The following is a 17,737-nucleotide window of genomic DNA, read 5'->3' as shown; positions in this document are numbered from 1 at the left end:
TGCTGGCAAATAGGCACTCAGGAAATGGTAAGGTTATTGTAAATGAATGAATAAAGGAACAAACAAATGAACCTTGCAAGGCTTAATGTCAAAACCCGTGGATGTGAGAATGGGTCGCCATGCGTTTTTCCTGAGTGTGGACTTCTAAGATATTGTGCTAAATAGAATTGAACAATTTTACGTAATTCTTTTATTTACTATTACTAATTTGCTTTTGACTTTGATTTTTTTTTAATCTACTCTAAGAATTATGCACAGAATTCTGAAACACACTTAAAAATAATACCTTAAATTTTAGTGATACTTTAGGGGCTACAAAGTGGTCACATTTAATATCTTCTTCCATTTACGTTGTGGCAGTCAGTGTACGGTAGAAAGAAAACGGACTTCGAAATCGGAAAAATTTGGGTTCAATTTTCAGCTCTGACACTTGCTATAGGTGTGGCTTCAACTCTTTGAGCCTTGGTTTTGTCATCTGCAAAATGGGGATGGGCTTATGGTCCACGTGGCCCTAAAACCTAATAGATGGTAAGTGACAGCTGCTGTCATCATTGTCACTTTTATTATGATCAACTTTGATCCCTCCAGTATCCATGAGAGGGAATAAAGCAAGTATCAGCTTCCTCCAGGCAAAAGAGAAAAATCTGGAGTAAGCAAACATGCCTAAACGTTGCCTGACTGTTTACTCCATAGGAGCATCGATAGGAAGTGTCTGAAGCCACAGCCAAACAAAAACAGACAACAGGGTTCAGTATTGTATTAGTGTCCTAGGGCTGCCACGAAATATTACTAAAAGCTTGGTGGCTTCAAACAATAGAAATTTTTTCAATCACAGTTCTAGAGGCCCAAAGTCCAAACTCAAGGTATCAGCAGGGCTATGCTCCCTCCCAGACTCTAGGGAAAAGTCCTTCCTCGCCTCTTCCAGTTTCTGGTGGCTCCTGGCATTCCTTGGCCTGTGGAAGCAAAACTCCAATCTCTGCCTCCACCTTCGCTTGTCTTCTTTCCTGTGTCACTCCTTTTCTGTCTCTTGTAAGGACACTCGTCATTGGATTTAGGGTGCACCCGAATCAGAATGATCTCATTTCAAGGTCTTTCTTTACCTTAATTATGTCTGCAAAGATCTTTATTCCAAATCAGGCCACATCCTGAGGTTCCATCTAGACATAAAACGGGAGGGGGGCATTATTCAACCTACTATGGTGCCAATCTTGCCTCTCCACCCTTAAATAACTCACTTACCTTCTCAGTTTCTTTATCTGGGTTAGAATGTTAGATGCCAAACCTGTTTAGTCATGAGAATGGTCAGTGGAAATTAAAAAAAGCACAAATTTCTGGGCCAAAATCATGAAAATGCCAGTTTGTTCCACCTGGTGGAGGCTCCAGAATGGGTTCCAGTGCCGTCGAGTAGATTCCGACCCATAGCAACCCTATAGGACAGAGTAGAACTGCTCCGTAGAGTTTCCAAGGAGCGCCTGGCAGATTTAAACTGCTGACCTCTTGCTTAACAGCCATAGCACTTCACCACTATGCCACCAGGGTTTCCCCAGAATGGGTAGGTGTGTAGAATTCTTTAGGTGTATATAATCATCAGCCAGGGGTGGAGACCACTAGAATAGATGATTCCCAAGGCCAGTTTCATAGCCTACTGAGTTACTATGACATTTTTAGCCTGCTTTGAAGAATTTACTGTTTCTAAGGAGAAAACATTTCCTTCCCCATTAGATGTTCTCTATTCTTATCAGTCTCTAAGGTGAGGTGATGTTCAGGCTAAGGGTTTTTCTTAAACTCCTTGTTGTAGAACATAAAGGTGGATGCAGGAAAGAAGACATTAGAGGCTGGTGCTTAAGTAACTCCTGCAGGAATCCCACAGACCGGAATTCCTGAAGGTCACAGGAGCCTTTCCCATTAGTACTTTAAGTCTTTGGCTCAGTGCCTTGCAAAATCTGAGCAGAAGACCTGCCTTGGTTTTAGTGGGGAGTGATGACATCCATGAGTCACCATGTGCTTTCCAGGCACATGCTTGTTCTATACTTATGTCTGAAAAGTGGACAGAGAGACAGGCTCAGGGCTGAGCTACAGAAACATCCTCAGGCAGGCACTGATGTTCTGCTGGGATCAGAAGCTGGAATGCAATGATGCAGATGACTGAAGGGGATGATCCAGGACCTGTTACCCGCTTCCCACACTTCACTCATCTCCAAAGCAGCCAACGTCCCGGAAATCCTGCTTACATTGATGGGTGGAGAATAAACTGACCAGTTAGAGGATCCTGGTGTTAGTGAATCCTTCATCTACTTCTCCGGAAAGACTATGCTCCAAGGTGGACCTTGAAAATACCATGCAGCCACTTGCCTTGCAAATGCTCCCAGCGGGTAGCGAAATGTGCTGTACAGTTAGGACTATACAAATTAAGATGAATAGTTCTTCCAGGAAGCTTACTGTCAGCACAGAACGATTTGAGGATCAGAAAGAAAACAGGAAATTTGAACCAATGCCATAGTATCATGTCAGAATGAAATTCCACAGTGAGTTTTAAAAGTCACTGTGTTCTACTTGTCAATATTTAGGAACTATACCCTGAAGTATAGTCTTAATTTTAGGAAAACCTGCATAGACTTTTTTCAGCTTGTCTTAATTGGAAAAAGTTGAGTGATGCCAAAATAAAAATAATTGTCAGCAAGATTAATGTATAAAACCAACCTCCTAAGACAAACATAATTTAGAACTCTAAGGGAACAAATTCTATAGCTTTCTGCTGTAAACATTTAAGAAATGGAGTTTCCCATAAGTAACCTAGTCTATTCATAGGGTTTTATACTCCTCGGAATATTTTAAACAAACTTTTTAATACTATGGGGAAATTATTTGCCCTTTTAGTAAATGGACATATTTTAATTTTATAGTATAATATATGCATCATACTTCCAAATTTGACTTAAATTTTACAGCAATAGTTTTTCAAATATTCATTAATCTTTTTCTCATTTAACTCATGAGATAAAATAAGCCTTACAAAAAATAAAAGACCAGACTTACTGGTCTGACTGAAGGAACCCCTGAAACTATGGTGCCCAGACACCCTTTTAACTCAGAACTGAAGCCGCTCCCAAAGTTTACCCTTCAGCCAAAAGACAAGTCTATAAAACAAGCACCGACACTCATGAAGAACGTGCTTCTTAGTTTAATCATGTATATGAGACCAAAAGGGCACCACCAGCCCAAAAGCAATGACGAGAAGGCAGGAAGGGACAGGAAAAATGGATGGATGGAAACAGGGAACTGGGGTGTGGAAGGCGAGAGTGTCGACACATGGCGGGGCCTGCAACCAATATCACAAAACAATTTGTGTATAAATTGTTGAAAGAGAAACCAATTTGCTCTGTAAAGTTTCACTTAAAGTGAAATTAAAAAAGAAAATAAGACACAACTTGTCTTCTCAAAGTGCCTGTGTTAAAAAAAAAAAAAAAAAAAAGACTCTTCTTTTATGGCTCTTTGTTAGCTACTAACTCAGTCCACCACTTCCGCTTCAGTTAACACATTCCAGCCAAGACTGAGTCAAAGATTCTGGTGGCATCAGAGAGGTGAACTTGTCGCTTGATTCAGAGAGTCCCAGGTTTAACAAGGACTGAATGGGCATGTATATATTGTGTGGTAAGCTCCATGCCTATATATATACATATATATATATACATATACATATATATATATATACACACACACAGTAATGCTTGGTACAGTCCAAATCTGTAAGAACTGAAATTCGGGGACAGGCAGATGATGGTTATATGCTTGAGTAGGTCTGGGAAAATGACACAGAAGAGGTGAGTAGGATGGTCCACCTGGGGAAACAGAACACTGGGGTTTTGGTTCAAGCACTGCAATTTAATAGCTGCAACTTAAGACTTAATAAAGTGGTCATCAGTTTTCTCGTTGGATAGGACTGTCTTCCCTGTCTATTTGCTGGGATTGTGAGGTGAGGATCAAATGAGAAAGCATTTGTGAAAGTGCTTTGTCAATTCTAAGATGCCATCATGAAGATGATGATGATGGAGACAAGCTTGGGATGAAGTCTAGCATTTCAGCTAGGTCAGAGGAAAGAGAGATAGCCTGAGGGGGGACAGAGCAAGTCAGAATGAGCCTGGTGTGAGCTGTGCGGTAAGGAGGACAAAGAAGGACCACACCCAAGGAAAGGGTGAGGAGGTTGGCCTGCCTGGAGTGGGGGTGTGTTGAGGAGCAGAGGTGACAAAGTCCCAGCAAGTTGAGGAAGGGTTTAGAAGACTAGCCTGTCAACCAGCCTGGAGACAATTTGGAAAAGCAAGAAAGAACTGAAAATTTCTTCTATTTTACTTTCTGGTTTCTCAAACTTTTGTTGAACACCTGTGGGATCACTGTGAATTGGAAATCAACTCAACAGCAATGGGTTTTTTTTTGGTTTATCATGTTCTGGAGATACAGAATAAGAACAAAGAGCGCATGCTTTGTGCATAGTTAAGAGTAAAGAGAATTAGCTGGGTGACTTTTCCAGGAGGTCTTCAAGCCAGGCATGGACTCAGCTCTCAGTGATATGATACACTCATATCAGCTGAATAGTGCTGGAGACACACTGACTCATTCCTGTCAAGTTAGCATTTTGGAACCTAAGCAAGACCATACATTTATTATCTAGACTATTTTCAGAGCCTCCCTGCTAGGTCTCCCTGCTCCCATTTTTGCCCCATTACTGTCCATTCTCCACACGTCAGTCCTTGGTATGAGACACCAAGGAGATATGGTGGGAATATAAAAGAAAGGGACAAGTCCCCGTTCTTAGCCTGTGGATCTTTCAAATGGCCAGTGACCACTGCACTGAGACCAGACAGATCCACTGCTTTTCTTCTTTAGATAGTAAAGTCATAGAGAGCAAGCATATTGAAGAGGCTGGTTAGTGGCAGGGTGTAGACAAACTCTTCTTTTTCTCTAAAAGCGTTCATTAGAAATTCTTAAGGGCTGAAATTCTTGAGGCCCAACATCCATATGTGCCTGCCATTACCTTTAACTGCTGAAGTGTTCTCTTTCCGTCTCCCACGCTAAGTCCTCACAGCCTTCACGTGCTTTCATTCCAGTTGCCGCGAGTAGCCCTGCAGCTGAGGATTACACTGTGGATATTGAAATCAGTTTTGAAAATGCATCGTTCCTGGAGCCTATCAAAGCTTACTTGAACAACCTCAATTTTCCAGTTCTAGGGAACAGCACTGACCAAAACGCCGACATTTTGAGCATAGTGGTGACAACGGGTAAGTAAAAGACCTGTTCCTTTAGAATTGAGGATGAGGAATATCAGAAGAGAGTCTGTCTGAGCTCCTTACTATTAGAGCCAAGTATCCTTAGTAGGTGAGTGAAGTGATCCAAAGGGTCTGACGTGTGACTTTTATGACTTCGTAGCTTTCCAGGACAAAGCCTCTCAGCCAGGGTTTCTTTATTTCAAATGGTGACCAAATGTTTGTTTGGTGGTTTGTGTGATGATTCTCAGAAAGTGGTCCCAAGATACAGCCAAGTCCCACCTGACAAACTTACCTGGGAAATTGATGGATATAGCACGGATTGGTTCCGTATATTAGTAAGTAGTAAGCTCCCTTCTTGTCAGTATCATAAACAACAAAAACCAATCCCGTTGCTGTTGAGTCGATTCTGACTCATAGCAACCCTATAGAACAGAGTAGAACTGCCCCATAGGGTTTTCAAGGAGCGGCTGGTGGATTCAAACTGCTGACCTTTTAGTTAGCACTCTGAGCTCTTAACCACTTTGCCACCAGGGCAGGAAATAGGAACCAGAAACATTCATGAATCAGAAGCAATGAATTAGCAAAACCTCCCAGGCTATGGGATTGGAGTTTCTGTTCACTGACTCCCTTTCAAAGTCGCGCTAGCTCCCCTGTCCCAGAGGCCTGGTCAGGTCTATCACCTGGGTACTTGGTGTCGCCCAGAATCTGTGAGACAGGGCTGCCCCTTGTGCTACACAGTGTGAGTTACAAAGGTCACTGCTTTGTAAATTGGACAGCACTAGCAGGTGCTAAGGTGATAGAAGGGTTATGTGCTTGGCTGCTAACCAAAAGGTGGGCAGTTCAAACTCACCAACCGCTCTGCAGGAGAAAAGACCTGGTAGTCTGCTCCCACAAAGACTTACAGCCTAGGAAACCCTATGGGGCAGTTCTGCTCTGCCCTCTAGGGTTGCTATGAGTCAGAATTGATTCAGTGGCACACAGCAATAACAGATGCTAGATTTTATTCTAAACTGGAAATAATTCTTGTTTTTCAAATTCCTTTTGAATTCTTATGTCTCAAATAGTCTATCCCACTGTTAGCCTATGTATCCTAATTTTTGGTTCTAATTATTTGCTACTGGCACCTGAAATAGCTCCCTTATGGATGTGCCATTTCCCACAAAATTCTACAATTAGCATTAATTTCCTTGAGCTAGTGGATCTCCAACCTGATGCCAGCGTGCGTTGTGAATTCTCCAGCAGGTGAGAGCTTCTGCTGTGTTTCCCAAACTATTTGTCCACAGAACACCTTTCCCATAGGACATATCATAGAACTGATGGCTTTGGAACACACATGAGAAATGGCCCTCCATGTTTCCACTCAGCATGGGTCTTCCACCTCTATAATTATTTTCCTTAATTAAGGGAAAAAATTAGCATTGAGATTTTTATTCAACTTTGTTTTGCTTCCAATTTTTGTTTGGAAACCTTTGGTGTCTGCTTGGGTTCCAGAAAGGAAATCTAGTAAACATAACAGACCAATAAATACCACATAAGTAAATCGTTTATTTTATTGGGACAGCTTGTGATTACGGACACTTGAGTTTATAGTTGTGAGCTTTTATAATATATACTCAATATAGACATTAACAAACTCTTCCTGATTTATTTTCTTCATTAGAGGCAATAAGACTTCAAGGGGATCTACTATTCAACCGCATTTGAGAAACTTGGAGTTACAAGTTTCTCTTTTGAAGTACAAATGTCCTTGGAAAGTTTAATTGGTCTTGCCAGAAAGACTGGGTCACTCACTCCTTGAGGGGTGAATCCTTTCTGATGGCTGAGAAAGAAGTTTAGCGAAATGGATGCTCCATGTAGTAGAGAAAGCCTGAGGTTCATGGATCTCAGTACCAGCAGGGAACATCTAGGAAGTGCTGGCCTCAAAGGGGAGGTGGGTGGGATGGGTTGGCGATGAAAATTAGACTTGCTGAACTTGACCCCCCCCAAAAAAAAATTCATTGCTGTGGAGTAGAATTCTGACTCATAGCAACTCTACAGGACAGAATAGAATTGCCCATAGGGCTTCCAAGACTGTAATCTTTATGGAAACAGACTGCTGTATCTTTCTTCTGTGGGGCAGCTGGTGGGTTCAAATCCAAGACCTTTCGGTTAAGTCAGCGAGTGACCACTGCACCACCAGGGCTCCTTACTGACTGTGATACTGATGTGTAATCACCCTGAATTTTCTCCATACCTCTCCTCTCATGCTACCCTCCCCATACGCCTCCAGCAACTTACCCTATGATCCCTTAGGAAAGACATTTTTAGTAATAGCAGACTTATGGATTGAATTGTGTCCCAAAAAATATGTGTTGTAAATGCTAATCCCTATACCTGTGGTCATAATCCCATTTGGGTGTGTGTTTTCTTTGTTATGCTAATAAGGTGGGATTAGTATAGAGTGTGTTTTAAGTCAACCTCTTTTGAGGTATAAAAGAGCAGGTTAAGCAAGCAAGCACTGAGGGGGAGATACATGCCACATGATCACCAAGCAACCTAGAAATAGAAGCTGAAAAGAAATAACGGCCTTCCCCTAGAACAGACAGAGAGAGGGTCTTGTCCTAGAGCCAGTGCCCTGAATTCAGACTACTAGCCTCTTAAATTGTGAAAAAATTAATTTTTGTTCATTAAAGCCACCCTCTTGTGATATTTCTGTTATAGTAGCGCTAGATAACTAAGATGCTTAGTAATACTTGTCTGTCAGTTTGTTGTACTGTGGTGGCTTGTGTGCTGCTATGATGTTGGAAGCTATGCCACCAGTACTTCAAATACCCGCAGGGTCCCCCAGGGTGGACAGGTTTCAGCAAAGCTTTCAGACTAAGAACCAAAAAGAAAACCAAACCCTTTACCATCGAGTCGATTCCGACTCACAGCGACCCTACAGGAAAAAAAAAAAAAAAAAAGACAGAGTAGAAATGTCCCAGACTAAGACTAGAAAGAAAGGCCTGGTGACTATTTCTGAAAATTAGCCAATGAAAACCCTATGTATAACCCATCAAGAAAATGGCACAGGACCAGTAAACATTTTAGTCTGTTATACATGAGATCGCCAAGAGTTTAAAACGACTTGATGGCAACTAACAGCAACAACAAAAATAGTAATAGTAAGCAAAGCCAAGGACTTCTGAGGTCAGACAGTGTGTGTGAAGCACTAAACAGCACCTGGTGTGTGGTAGGTGGTCTGGAGAGAACAGCTTTTGCTATCCTTCTAAGGCATTTTACATGGGAGTCAAAAATACTTCAAATACTCTACACTCCTCCCGCCAAAAACTCTTTGTTATGTGCCATAGTGTTGATTCCAACTCATAGCGACCCTGTAGGACAGAGTACAACTGCTCCATAGGGTTTCCTAGGCTGAAATTTTTACAGGAGCAGATCACTAGGTTTTTTTCTTCCAAGAAGCAGCTGGTAGGTTCAAACAGCCAACCTTTCAGTTAGTAGCTGAGCACTTAACCGTTGTGCCACCACAGTGCTTCACCATGCTAGCAGCACTGATTTCTTCTATTCCTAACCCTTCTGCTCCATTCCCACTTCTGCTAGGGTATAGGATTAGATAAGTGCTCAAGGGATCACTGGAACTGGGTTGTCCCTCCTATTTTAGAAACAACTGTTACTGGATAGATTTCCTTTGGGTAGTCACTCTGTGGCCCTTTGCCTGGCCACCCGTTGGCAGAATAACCTGTTCCCAAAGATGTGACTCTGGTTCAGCTTTATGAATAAACACAAAGTAGTCTGTTTTCTGGGCTTTTTTTTTTTTTTTTGGTGTCTCCATTGGAATTAGAGTCTATTTGGATTATATACATTTAACTTTAATTGTAAATGCCACAAATTTATTTGCACGCTGTATTTGTTATTTATACAAAAAAAAAAAAAAAACCCCAAACCCATTACCTTTGAGTCGCTTCCGACTCATAGTGACCCTACAGGACAGAGTACAACGGCCCCATAGAGTTTCCAAGGAGAACCTGGTAGATTCGAACTGCCGACCTTTAGATTAGCAACCGTAGCACTTAACCACTGTGCTACCAGGGTTTCCTTGTTATCTATGTCGTGTAACAAATTACCCCAAAACTTTGCCACTTGAAACAACAAACATTTTCTGTTTCATACAGTTTCTGAGGGTCAGAAGTCTAAGAGCAGCTTACCTGGGTGGTTCTGGTTCAGAGTCTGTCATGAGGTTGTGGTTGAGCTGTCTGCCATAGTTGTAGTCATCTTAAGACTCAGCAGGTTCTGGAAGTTCACTTCCAAACTCCCATGGTAGTTGGCAGACTTCAGCTCTTCTCTAGCTATTAGCTGGAGACTTGAGTTCCTCACCATGTGGACTTCATAGAATGCCTTATTAATCATCCTGACACGGCAGCTGGCTCCCCCAGAGCTACTGATCAGAGAGAGAGAGACAGAAAGAGACAGAGAGAGTGCAACCAAGAGGGAAGCTCCCGTGTTTTTGATAACTTCATCTTAGAAATCACATATCCTTACTCCTGCTATATTCTATTGGTCATATGGACCAACTCTGGTACAGTATGAGAGGGAACTACAACAGGGCGTGAATACCCATTGGCAGGGATCATCAGGGGCCATCTCGGAGGCTGGCTACTGTATACTCTATGTTCAGGAAACTATCATATTTATCATCACAGGCATCTGGTGGGAGGGTTGTAACAGTTCTTTTAGATGGTGATGCCCAGTACCTTGGGGGTGCATGTGGAATCGCACATATCTTGTGTAGGACTATTGAACTTCTCAGAAGGGCAATAAAGAAGTAGAGTTAGGACTTCCTACAGATACAGATAAATCAAATCAAACCAGTTGCCGTTGAGTCGGTTCTAATTCATGGTGACTCCGTGTGTGTCAGAGGAGAATTGTGCTCCACAGAGTTTTCAGTGGCTGATTTTTCAGCAGTAGATTGCCAGGCCTTTCTTCTGAGATGCCTCTGGGTAGCCTCAAACTTCCAACCTTTTGGTTAGCAGCCGAGTGCTTAGTTGTTTGTACCACTCAGGGATTCCACAGGTATAGATACTTATAGTTTATAAATGCAAAGGTAGTGACTACCTTCTCTCTCCTCACTCTACTGCTTGGCAATAGTATGCAGACCTGCTGGAAAGGAAGTCTGGTGCTTCTGTGAACCAGGTTACAGGTGGCCTCGGGAAAGGTGCCTTCGCAACATCACTTGTCAGGGGCATGACAGCTCCCTCTCAGGACGCCATTGCAATTGCCTTAAACAACTGCCTCCCAAGGGACCTTTCTGCCAGCCCCGGGGAGGTAGGCAACTGCTCATAAAATGTTTGTTTGTTTTTATTGACATTAGCTCAAGTAAATGTTGCTTGGTACTTTGTGCACTCAAACACTAACGTGAGGTTTTTAAATATCACCCTGTGTGTTTCATCAGATGTTACCCTGAGAATGTCAGTCAGACTCAATGTGGACTTCCCAGAAGACCTGAAGAACTCTTCCTCTGCCCTCTATAGGTCCTACAAGACCGACTTGGAAATAGCAGTAGGTTTTGGTCCCAGGAGCCTCTTAACCAGCAAACTCTTTTGGCTGAGCTGAGTTTTTTGCATTTAGAGTGGACAGTTGTCAGGACATTGCTTAGATCTGTTAGAATTTATAAATGTAGATGTTAAAATTATTCGTAGACAACTGGGAAGGTGAATTAGGAAATGCTCAAATGTAACAGTGTTCAGTGGGCAACTTGACATCACCTTGACCTATAGATCAGACTTCTTCTTCGCAGGGGAGAATTGGTTCAGATAAGATTTGGTGGCACCAACTCACTGAAACCTATTCAGAGGCCCAAGGACTTTGTCTAGGAGAAGCCAGTAGGTGCATTTATGTTTGTCTTCACATACTGTATGAAGAGATCTTTAACATCTTTCAGGGAGACCAGCCCAAGACCGAGCTTAGAGAGCACCAAACCACTCTATGCTCTAGGCATTTGCACTTAACCCACTAAATATTAACGCTTAAACAATAGCCCTTGAGCTGACTCCAACTCATGGTGACCCTATGTGTGTTAGAGTACAGCTGTCGCTATGGGGTTTTCAATGGCTCAGTTTTGGAACTACATCGTCAGGCCTTTCTTCCAAGGCGTCTCTGGGTGGACTCAAACCTCAACCTTTTGGTTAGCAGGCAAGTGCATTAACTGTTTTACCCCTATTCAGGGACTCCATTTGCACATAAGACAGATTTAAATTGACTCATATAAAAGCCGATAATATTCCCTGAGTGTTAACTGTGTGCCAGACACTGTTCTAAGTGTCTTATGCTGGATTAATTCATTTAAACCTAAAAGCTTTGCCTGACTTAACTCATTTGGAATAGAGTGCCCCAAATGGTGTGGCACAAATTAGTACAGGTGAGCTGAGATAATGGCTTCCCTTAACTTGCTGGCAGCCAAGACCCTGCCTCAGGCCGTGGGCCGTCTCCTGTTTAGCCTAGTGCCCCACACAGATATTACCCTTTTCCATGGGTGCCAGGATGAAGTGCTGATTTAGAAGAGCTCTTGGGCCTCTGATTTGCATATCTGGCATGTAACAGTCCTGCACTGCATAGGAACCTTCTTTACCCACACACACACACACAATTCTATACTTTTGGGGAAAGAGAGGGTTATATGTTAACTTTGAACCCCACCCAGCCAGGTACCTGGCACTGTGTTTTGCACGTTAAAACTGCCCAATAAATGTGTCTTGAATCAAATAGAATCACTTGTTGGGTAGGTATTTAGAGAAACAAAATAGAGTAAAAAAATATTGTAACAATGATATCCACCTAAGCAATGCTGCACTATGTCAAGGGAGGGAGCAGATGGTGAGGCAGCCATGAGGATGCACCTCCCAGACCTCCAACTATAGGGGACGCAATTGACCAAGGGTCCCAGCTGCTGCTTCTGAAATCCATGACAGCGTCTGCTGCTCTCTGTCAATGAATGAGTGTGGCAGGTCCATGTCTGCCAGACCTGGGGTTCCTTTGAGGACCTTACTGAACCTTCCCACGTTCAGTTTAGGATGCTATCATCCAAGCTTCCTTCCGTTTCTCTTTTGCTCAGGACCTGTTGGGTCTCCCTGCCTCCACTGCTGGCTCCCCATTTTCTTTCCTCTTCTACCCTGAAAAAATGTTTTTCATGTATTCTACCCTAAACAAATCTTGTGTCAGCTTTTTGTAGGACTCAGGCTGACATAGGTAGTTAGGAATTACTTCTTCAAAGATGCTGATGTCGGGACTATCAAAATACACAGGAGAAAATTTTACCCAGGGTGATAAAGAATGTAAGCTTTTCATTGATCTAAATCTTTAGGCATTTCTCTCATGCTATTGCTTGATACATGACACTCGTCTTATTTTATTTTCCAGTTCTTGAAAGGTTATAGCATTTTATCAGGCTTCAAGTCTGTGACTGTAACAGGGTTCAGGTAAGAATGCTATAATTTTGTCATTTCTATTAGATGGTGGGGATCAACACATTAGTGAAGGAGGAAGAGACTAGGAGAGGGACATCCAGGTAACAAGTGCCCAGGGACAATCTCTAAGTTGCACCCCCCAACCCCAATTTCAAGGTGAATAGACATTGATAGAGGCGATGCGTCAGCAGAAACGCCTTCCCCCAGTCTTGTTCAGCTGCCCCAGTCAGGGACCTTTCATATTTGTGGCGCCTTGGAATGTCATTCCTCTCCTTGTCTGGTGCTTCCTTGGATTTGTGCCTGGGGGTAAGTGCCCCCTCCTGGCCTCCCCTCAGTACACTCTGGGGACATCATCTGAAATGCTTGGTTTATAAAGGTGAAGACTAAAGCCAGATTCAGGGGCTTAAATCCATTACCATCGAGTCAATTCCAACTCTCAGAGATCCTATAGGACAGCATAGAACTGCCGCTTAGGGTTTTCTAGGCTATAATCCTTATGGAAGCAGTCTGCCATATCTTCTCCCAAGGAGCAGCTGGTGAGTTCAAACCACTAATCTTTCGGTTCATAGCTGAGTGCATAACCACTGCACCTCCAGGTCTCCTTCATAGGGGCTTACAGAAACCAAACCAAACTCGGTGCTGTCGAGTCAGTTCCGACTCGTAGTGCTCCTGTAGGATAGACTAGAACTGTCTTATAGGGTTTCCAAGGGGTAGCTGGTGGATTCCAAGTGCTGATCTTTTGGTTGGCAGCCAACCTCTTAACCACTGTGCCACCAGGGCTCCCTGTAGGGCCTTAAGGAGTAGGAAATACTGAGAACAATAGCTGACTATGTAAAAATCAGCCAATAATAGAATTGTGTTCATTTTATGCATGCAAGAATTTACAAAGATAGCTCTAGCATAACTTTTTTTTTTTTTTAGTTTAGGGAGTTCAAAACCAAAAAACCAAGCCCAGTGCCGTTGAGTCGATTCCGACTCATAGCGACCCTAGAGGACAGAGTAGAACTGCCCATAGAGTTTCCAAAGAGCGCCTGGCGGATTCTAACTGCCAACCCTTTGGTTAGCAGCTGTAGCACTTAACCACTACGCCACCAGGGTTTCCCTTAGGGAGTTCAGAAATACAAAAATGAAATAATATCATTGTAATGATGCCTTTATAAAAAAGTTTGCAAGCCACCTGGGACCACAGAGTCGCATGTTTCAATGTGAGTGGCTCTCCCTGGAGTTGGACAACATGGCAGCCCTGAGTAGGTTTGCACAGTGTTTCCAAAAATTAGCTCTCAATCTTAAAAATCATGAATGTTTCCAGGGACATCCAGATTTTTGGCTTCCCTGGGCCAGCATAGCTGTGTGACAGTAATCAGTAGGCCCTGCATTGTGGCTGCCTCCCTGTGACCAGCTAATGTGATTCAGTTCATGCATCCCCATCTGACTACTTTGTTCATTGATGTTACCTGTCTGCAGACATTGGTGTGTGCAAGCCCTGCCCTGGGCTATCAACTAGAGCTTGAGAACACATTTATTTCAGTGAGGAGACTAGTACTCACGGTTCTATTTGCCCTCTTCCCTCTCATCTGATTTATTATCATTGTCACTTCGCACTGTCATGGCAAACCCAGCAGAGATGACCTGCTAATTTTAGTTCCCACCCAGGTTTTTCCTGCTATTTTGTTTCTCTATGCTAATAATCCATAAGGATCTAAACTCTTCCAAGCTGGTTGCTGCTTTTCTGAACTGAGTGATCTCTGTCCAGGCCTGGAAGTGTGGTTGTGCAATTTGAAGTCATTGCAACAACACCATCACCTGAATCAATGCATAAAGCAAATGAGCAAGTAAAACAGAGCCTCAATCAAACCTACAAAATGGACTACAGTTCGTTTCAAGCAGCTACTAGTAGTAAGTGGAACTTCACTGTATATTTCCTATACATAGATTCTATTTGTTGTTGTTGTTAGTTGTCCTTGAGTTGGCTCCGATTCACAGCAACCTTATACATAACAGAATGAAACGACGCCTGGTCCTGGGCCATCTTCATGATTGTTGGTATGTTTGAGTCCATTGTTTTAGCTATTAGATTCTGTATAGATATGGTAGTTGCATTTGTCCTTACGCTTAAACCCAGGCAGTTACATTAAGCTGTTCTTCATGGAGAGAGAGTCTCCAGTTCTGGAACAGAGCATGACAAGCTGTCTCCACCTCTTTGGCCAGTGTCTGCCAACCTGCTGATGTCACTGCAACTGGGGGCCACAGAGTCATGTGGGTTTATGGAGTTCCTAAATCATCAGATCGCAAATATCCAAAAAAGTCAAACAAGCATTGTGGTAGATGTTGTGATATCCATGAAATGTACTGATATTAAATAAGGGGTCATTGTTGCCATAGAGCAGTGGTTCTCAGTGTGATCCCCAGAGCAGCAGCATCAGCACCACCTGGGAATTTGCTAGAAATGCAAGTTGGGGCTAACCCTAGACCTACAAGACAAATTTGTGTTTTAACAAGCCTTCTAGGTGATTCTAACGTATGGGAAAATTTAAGAACCACAGCTTTGGTTCTCAAACAGTGATAAAGGGGAGAACCCTGGGTCATTTGTAAAATGGGGCACAGAGTTGGGTTCTGTTGTGTTAGTAGGTGAGTGAGCCTATTATTACCTGGGGGGTAATAAGGAGAGGTGGCCAAGCAGAGATTTGATGGATAGGGATTGGTCAGTGAGTGTTCTGGTAACTCAGGTCCGTGCTTCTGGAGTGACGGAGACTCCTCTTTGGAGGTAATGAGGACTGCTGTGGGAGAAGAAAATGAAAAGGCTGCTATAGGGGTTTACGTTTTCTGCTAATATTTTTAGACATCAGGTCAATTAAAAAATATTTAAAGTGATAAAACTAGCTAAGAAAGCATGAGAAATATACAAAATGGTAAGAGAACACTGCAACAGAAGCCAGATAAAATGGCAAAATAAAAATTCAGATAGGGCAGGAAAATACCAAAAACTGGAAAACTACAGAAAAGGGAATAAGTAGCCTAAGAGTGTGGGCTCACACAGGACCAATCCCAGGAATCCCCTCCCTTCCCAGCCCCTAATGCTACACGGCCAACCAACAGATGTACTTCCTTGGCCTGAAAAATTCTTATAATTTATGGCTTTTAGAGCATAGGAGAATAGCAGACTCTAGCATAGTTAAACTTCAGTTGTGAGTCCTCTTTCCAAAAATCTCAGTCATACTGGTTCCAGCCAACCATTTAAATGAATAAGTATCCAGTAGTTGTACTGACCCAGTGTGGCCAACTGTCAGCCAGATGTCAACGTGCTTGCTGACAGCATAGATCAGAAAAGTGTTTGAATATTGGCTTATCTGGCCAAAGAGCAACGAAGTCATTGAGAAGAGCATTCAACAGATCCTTCTGCAGAGGAGCTACACCCATCTCTGCCCTCCTTCAAACCCCACAATGTGATTCTGTGACACACACAGCCTTAGACCAGTCCATGAGGCTTCACGTCACATGCAGTTCTGTGAGGGAACTCTGACACCATTCTGCTCTCTATGGTGTTGGAGTTGTTGTCCTAGAATAAATAGCTCAAAAAATCCAAGTGGCTGGATTTTTTTTTTTTTTTGTAATTGTAATCATACATCAGGCAGGTGAAGAAAGAGCAAGAAAGAAAAATGTTGGATGAATAAGCTGGTATCAGGAACTTATTTTTTAATCTATCTTTATAAAACACAAAGGGCACATGGCATTCTTCAGAATTAGCAGTTGCCATCCGGTTGATTCTGACTCATGGCAACTCCGTCAGTGTCAAAGGAGAACTGTGCTCCGTAGGGTTTTCAATGGCTGATTTTTCAGAGGTAGATTGCCAGGCTTTTCTTCCGAGTCCCTGCCGAATGGCCTTGAACCTCCAACAGTTGAGAGCACTAACTGTTTTCACCACCCAGGGACTCCTATCTTCAGAATAGTTGCATTTCTTTTGTAAAACATTAATCCTCTGGTGATGTTTGATTAATCAGCAGGGTCCCTTTACCAGAACACTCCCTTCTTTAATCGCTCCCAATAAATTTATGTGCAGTCCCCAAAACACTGGCAGGTTTACTTCGTAGTTATTGGTAACTATAATGAAAATAGGGACACCATTACTGATTCTTTTCTATGCTCAGTCCAGTGTGTTACATTTATTTCATCGTCATGTATCCTGTTAAAAAAAAAAAAATTTTTTTTTTTTTAGGTAGGTATTATTACCTACAATTTACACATGAGAAAATGGAGGTTTAGAGAGGGTAAATAGTCTTCTCAAATGCACATAGTAACGCAAGGTTGTGTGACTTCAAAGCCAGCTCGCTATATTAAATTTCCACAGGTAGCCCAGTTTCCTAATAGTTGAATGGAATTTTTTAAAATATTATGTTAATCAGGGGCCTAAGAAAAGTAATAAATATTTAAATGCCCTACTATTCTAACCAGAGCATCATCCGATCTAAAATTAACCTTGTGGTGTTTTTATTCCCACGTTTATAATATACAGGGGGTCCTGGCTGAGCTTAAAGCCTCGTGCAGTAGTGGCCTCATACATCCTCCTTATCCCAGCCCCCCAGATTTCCTCAATACATATAACTCATGAAACACGTACTACAAGAAACACAGCTGAGAGGGAGAAACTGCATGTCATGTAAGCAAAGGGCATCCATGAGAACATATAAAAAATAAGCCATATTGTGTCTTTATTTTTATCCGTGAAAGGACAATCTGTGTAGTGGTTCCCCAGAACGTTCCTGCCAAAATAACAATAGCTACTGTTCCCCCCAGTCACCTCCGAGGGTAGCTTACTGCCTGTATTTTGCAGATGAGGGAACTGAGGCTCAGCATGTTCCACAGGGCCACACAGTTACACATGACACAGAGCTAGGAATCAAATCCAGATCTGCCTGTGAAGCTCTTATTCTTAAGGGCACATGAGTATTAGGTTTCGGAAAAAAAAAAAATTTTCCCAAGTAGACTTTATCAAACCAAAAAAATCCAGCGCCATCGAGTCGGTTCCAACTCATAGTGACC

General features: G+C 42.6%; 1 protein-coding gene across 3 annotated transcripts in view; it reads left to right on the top strand.

The window, feature by feature from the left end:
• Positions 1-17,737, top strand: part of ADGRF5 (adhesion G protein-coupled receptor F5) — a 129,482-nt gene that overhangs the window by 74,532 nt on the left and 37,213 nt on the right. For all 3 annotated transcript variants that reach the window (XM_023545169.2, XM_023545153.2, XM_023545162.2), the window contains exons 4-8: positions 5,103-5,273; positions 10,386-10,562; positions 10,690-10,796; positions 12,654-12,712; positions 14,454-14,596. In XM_023545169.2, the coding sequence (XP_023400937.1) occupies positions 5,103-5,273; positions 10,386-10,562; positions 10,690-10,796; positions 12,654-12,712; positions 14,454-14,596 (657 nt within the window). The remainder of the gene's footprint in view (positions 1-5,102; positions 5,274-10,385; positions 10,563-10,689; positions 10,797-12,653; positions 12,713-14,453; positions 14,597-17,737) is intronic.

This window comes from Loxodonta africana, chromosome 1 (assembly GCF_030014295.1).
Source record: "Loxodonta africana isolate mLoxAfr1 chromosome 1, mLoxAfr1.hap2, whole genome shotgun sequence".
In the NCBI taxonomy this organism is placed as follows: Eukaryota; Metazoa; Chordata; class Mammalia; order Proboscidea; family Elephantidae; genus Loxodonta; species Loxodonta africana.
The sequence above is the reverse complement of the archived record's forward strand: the minus strand, read 5'-3'. Positions and strand labels throughout refer to the sequence as shown.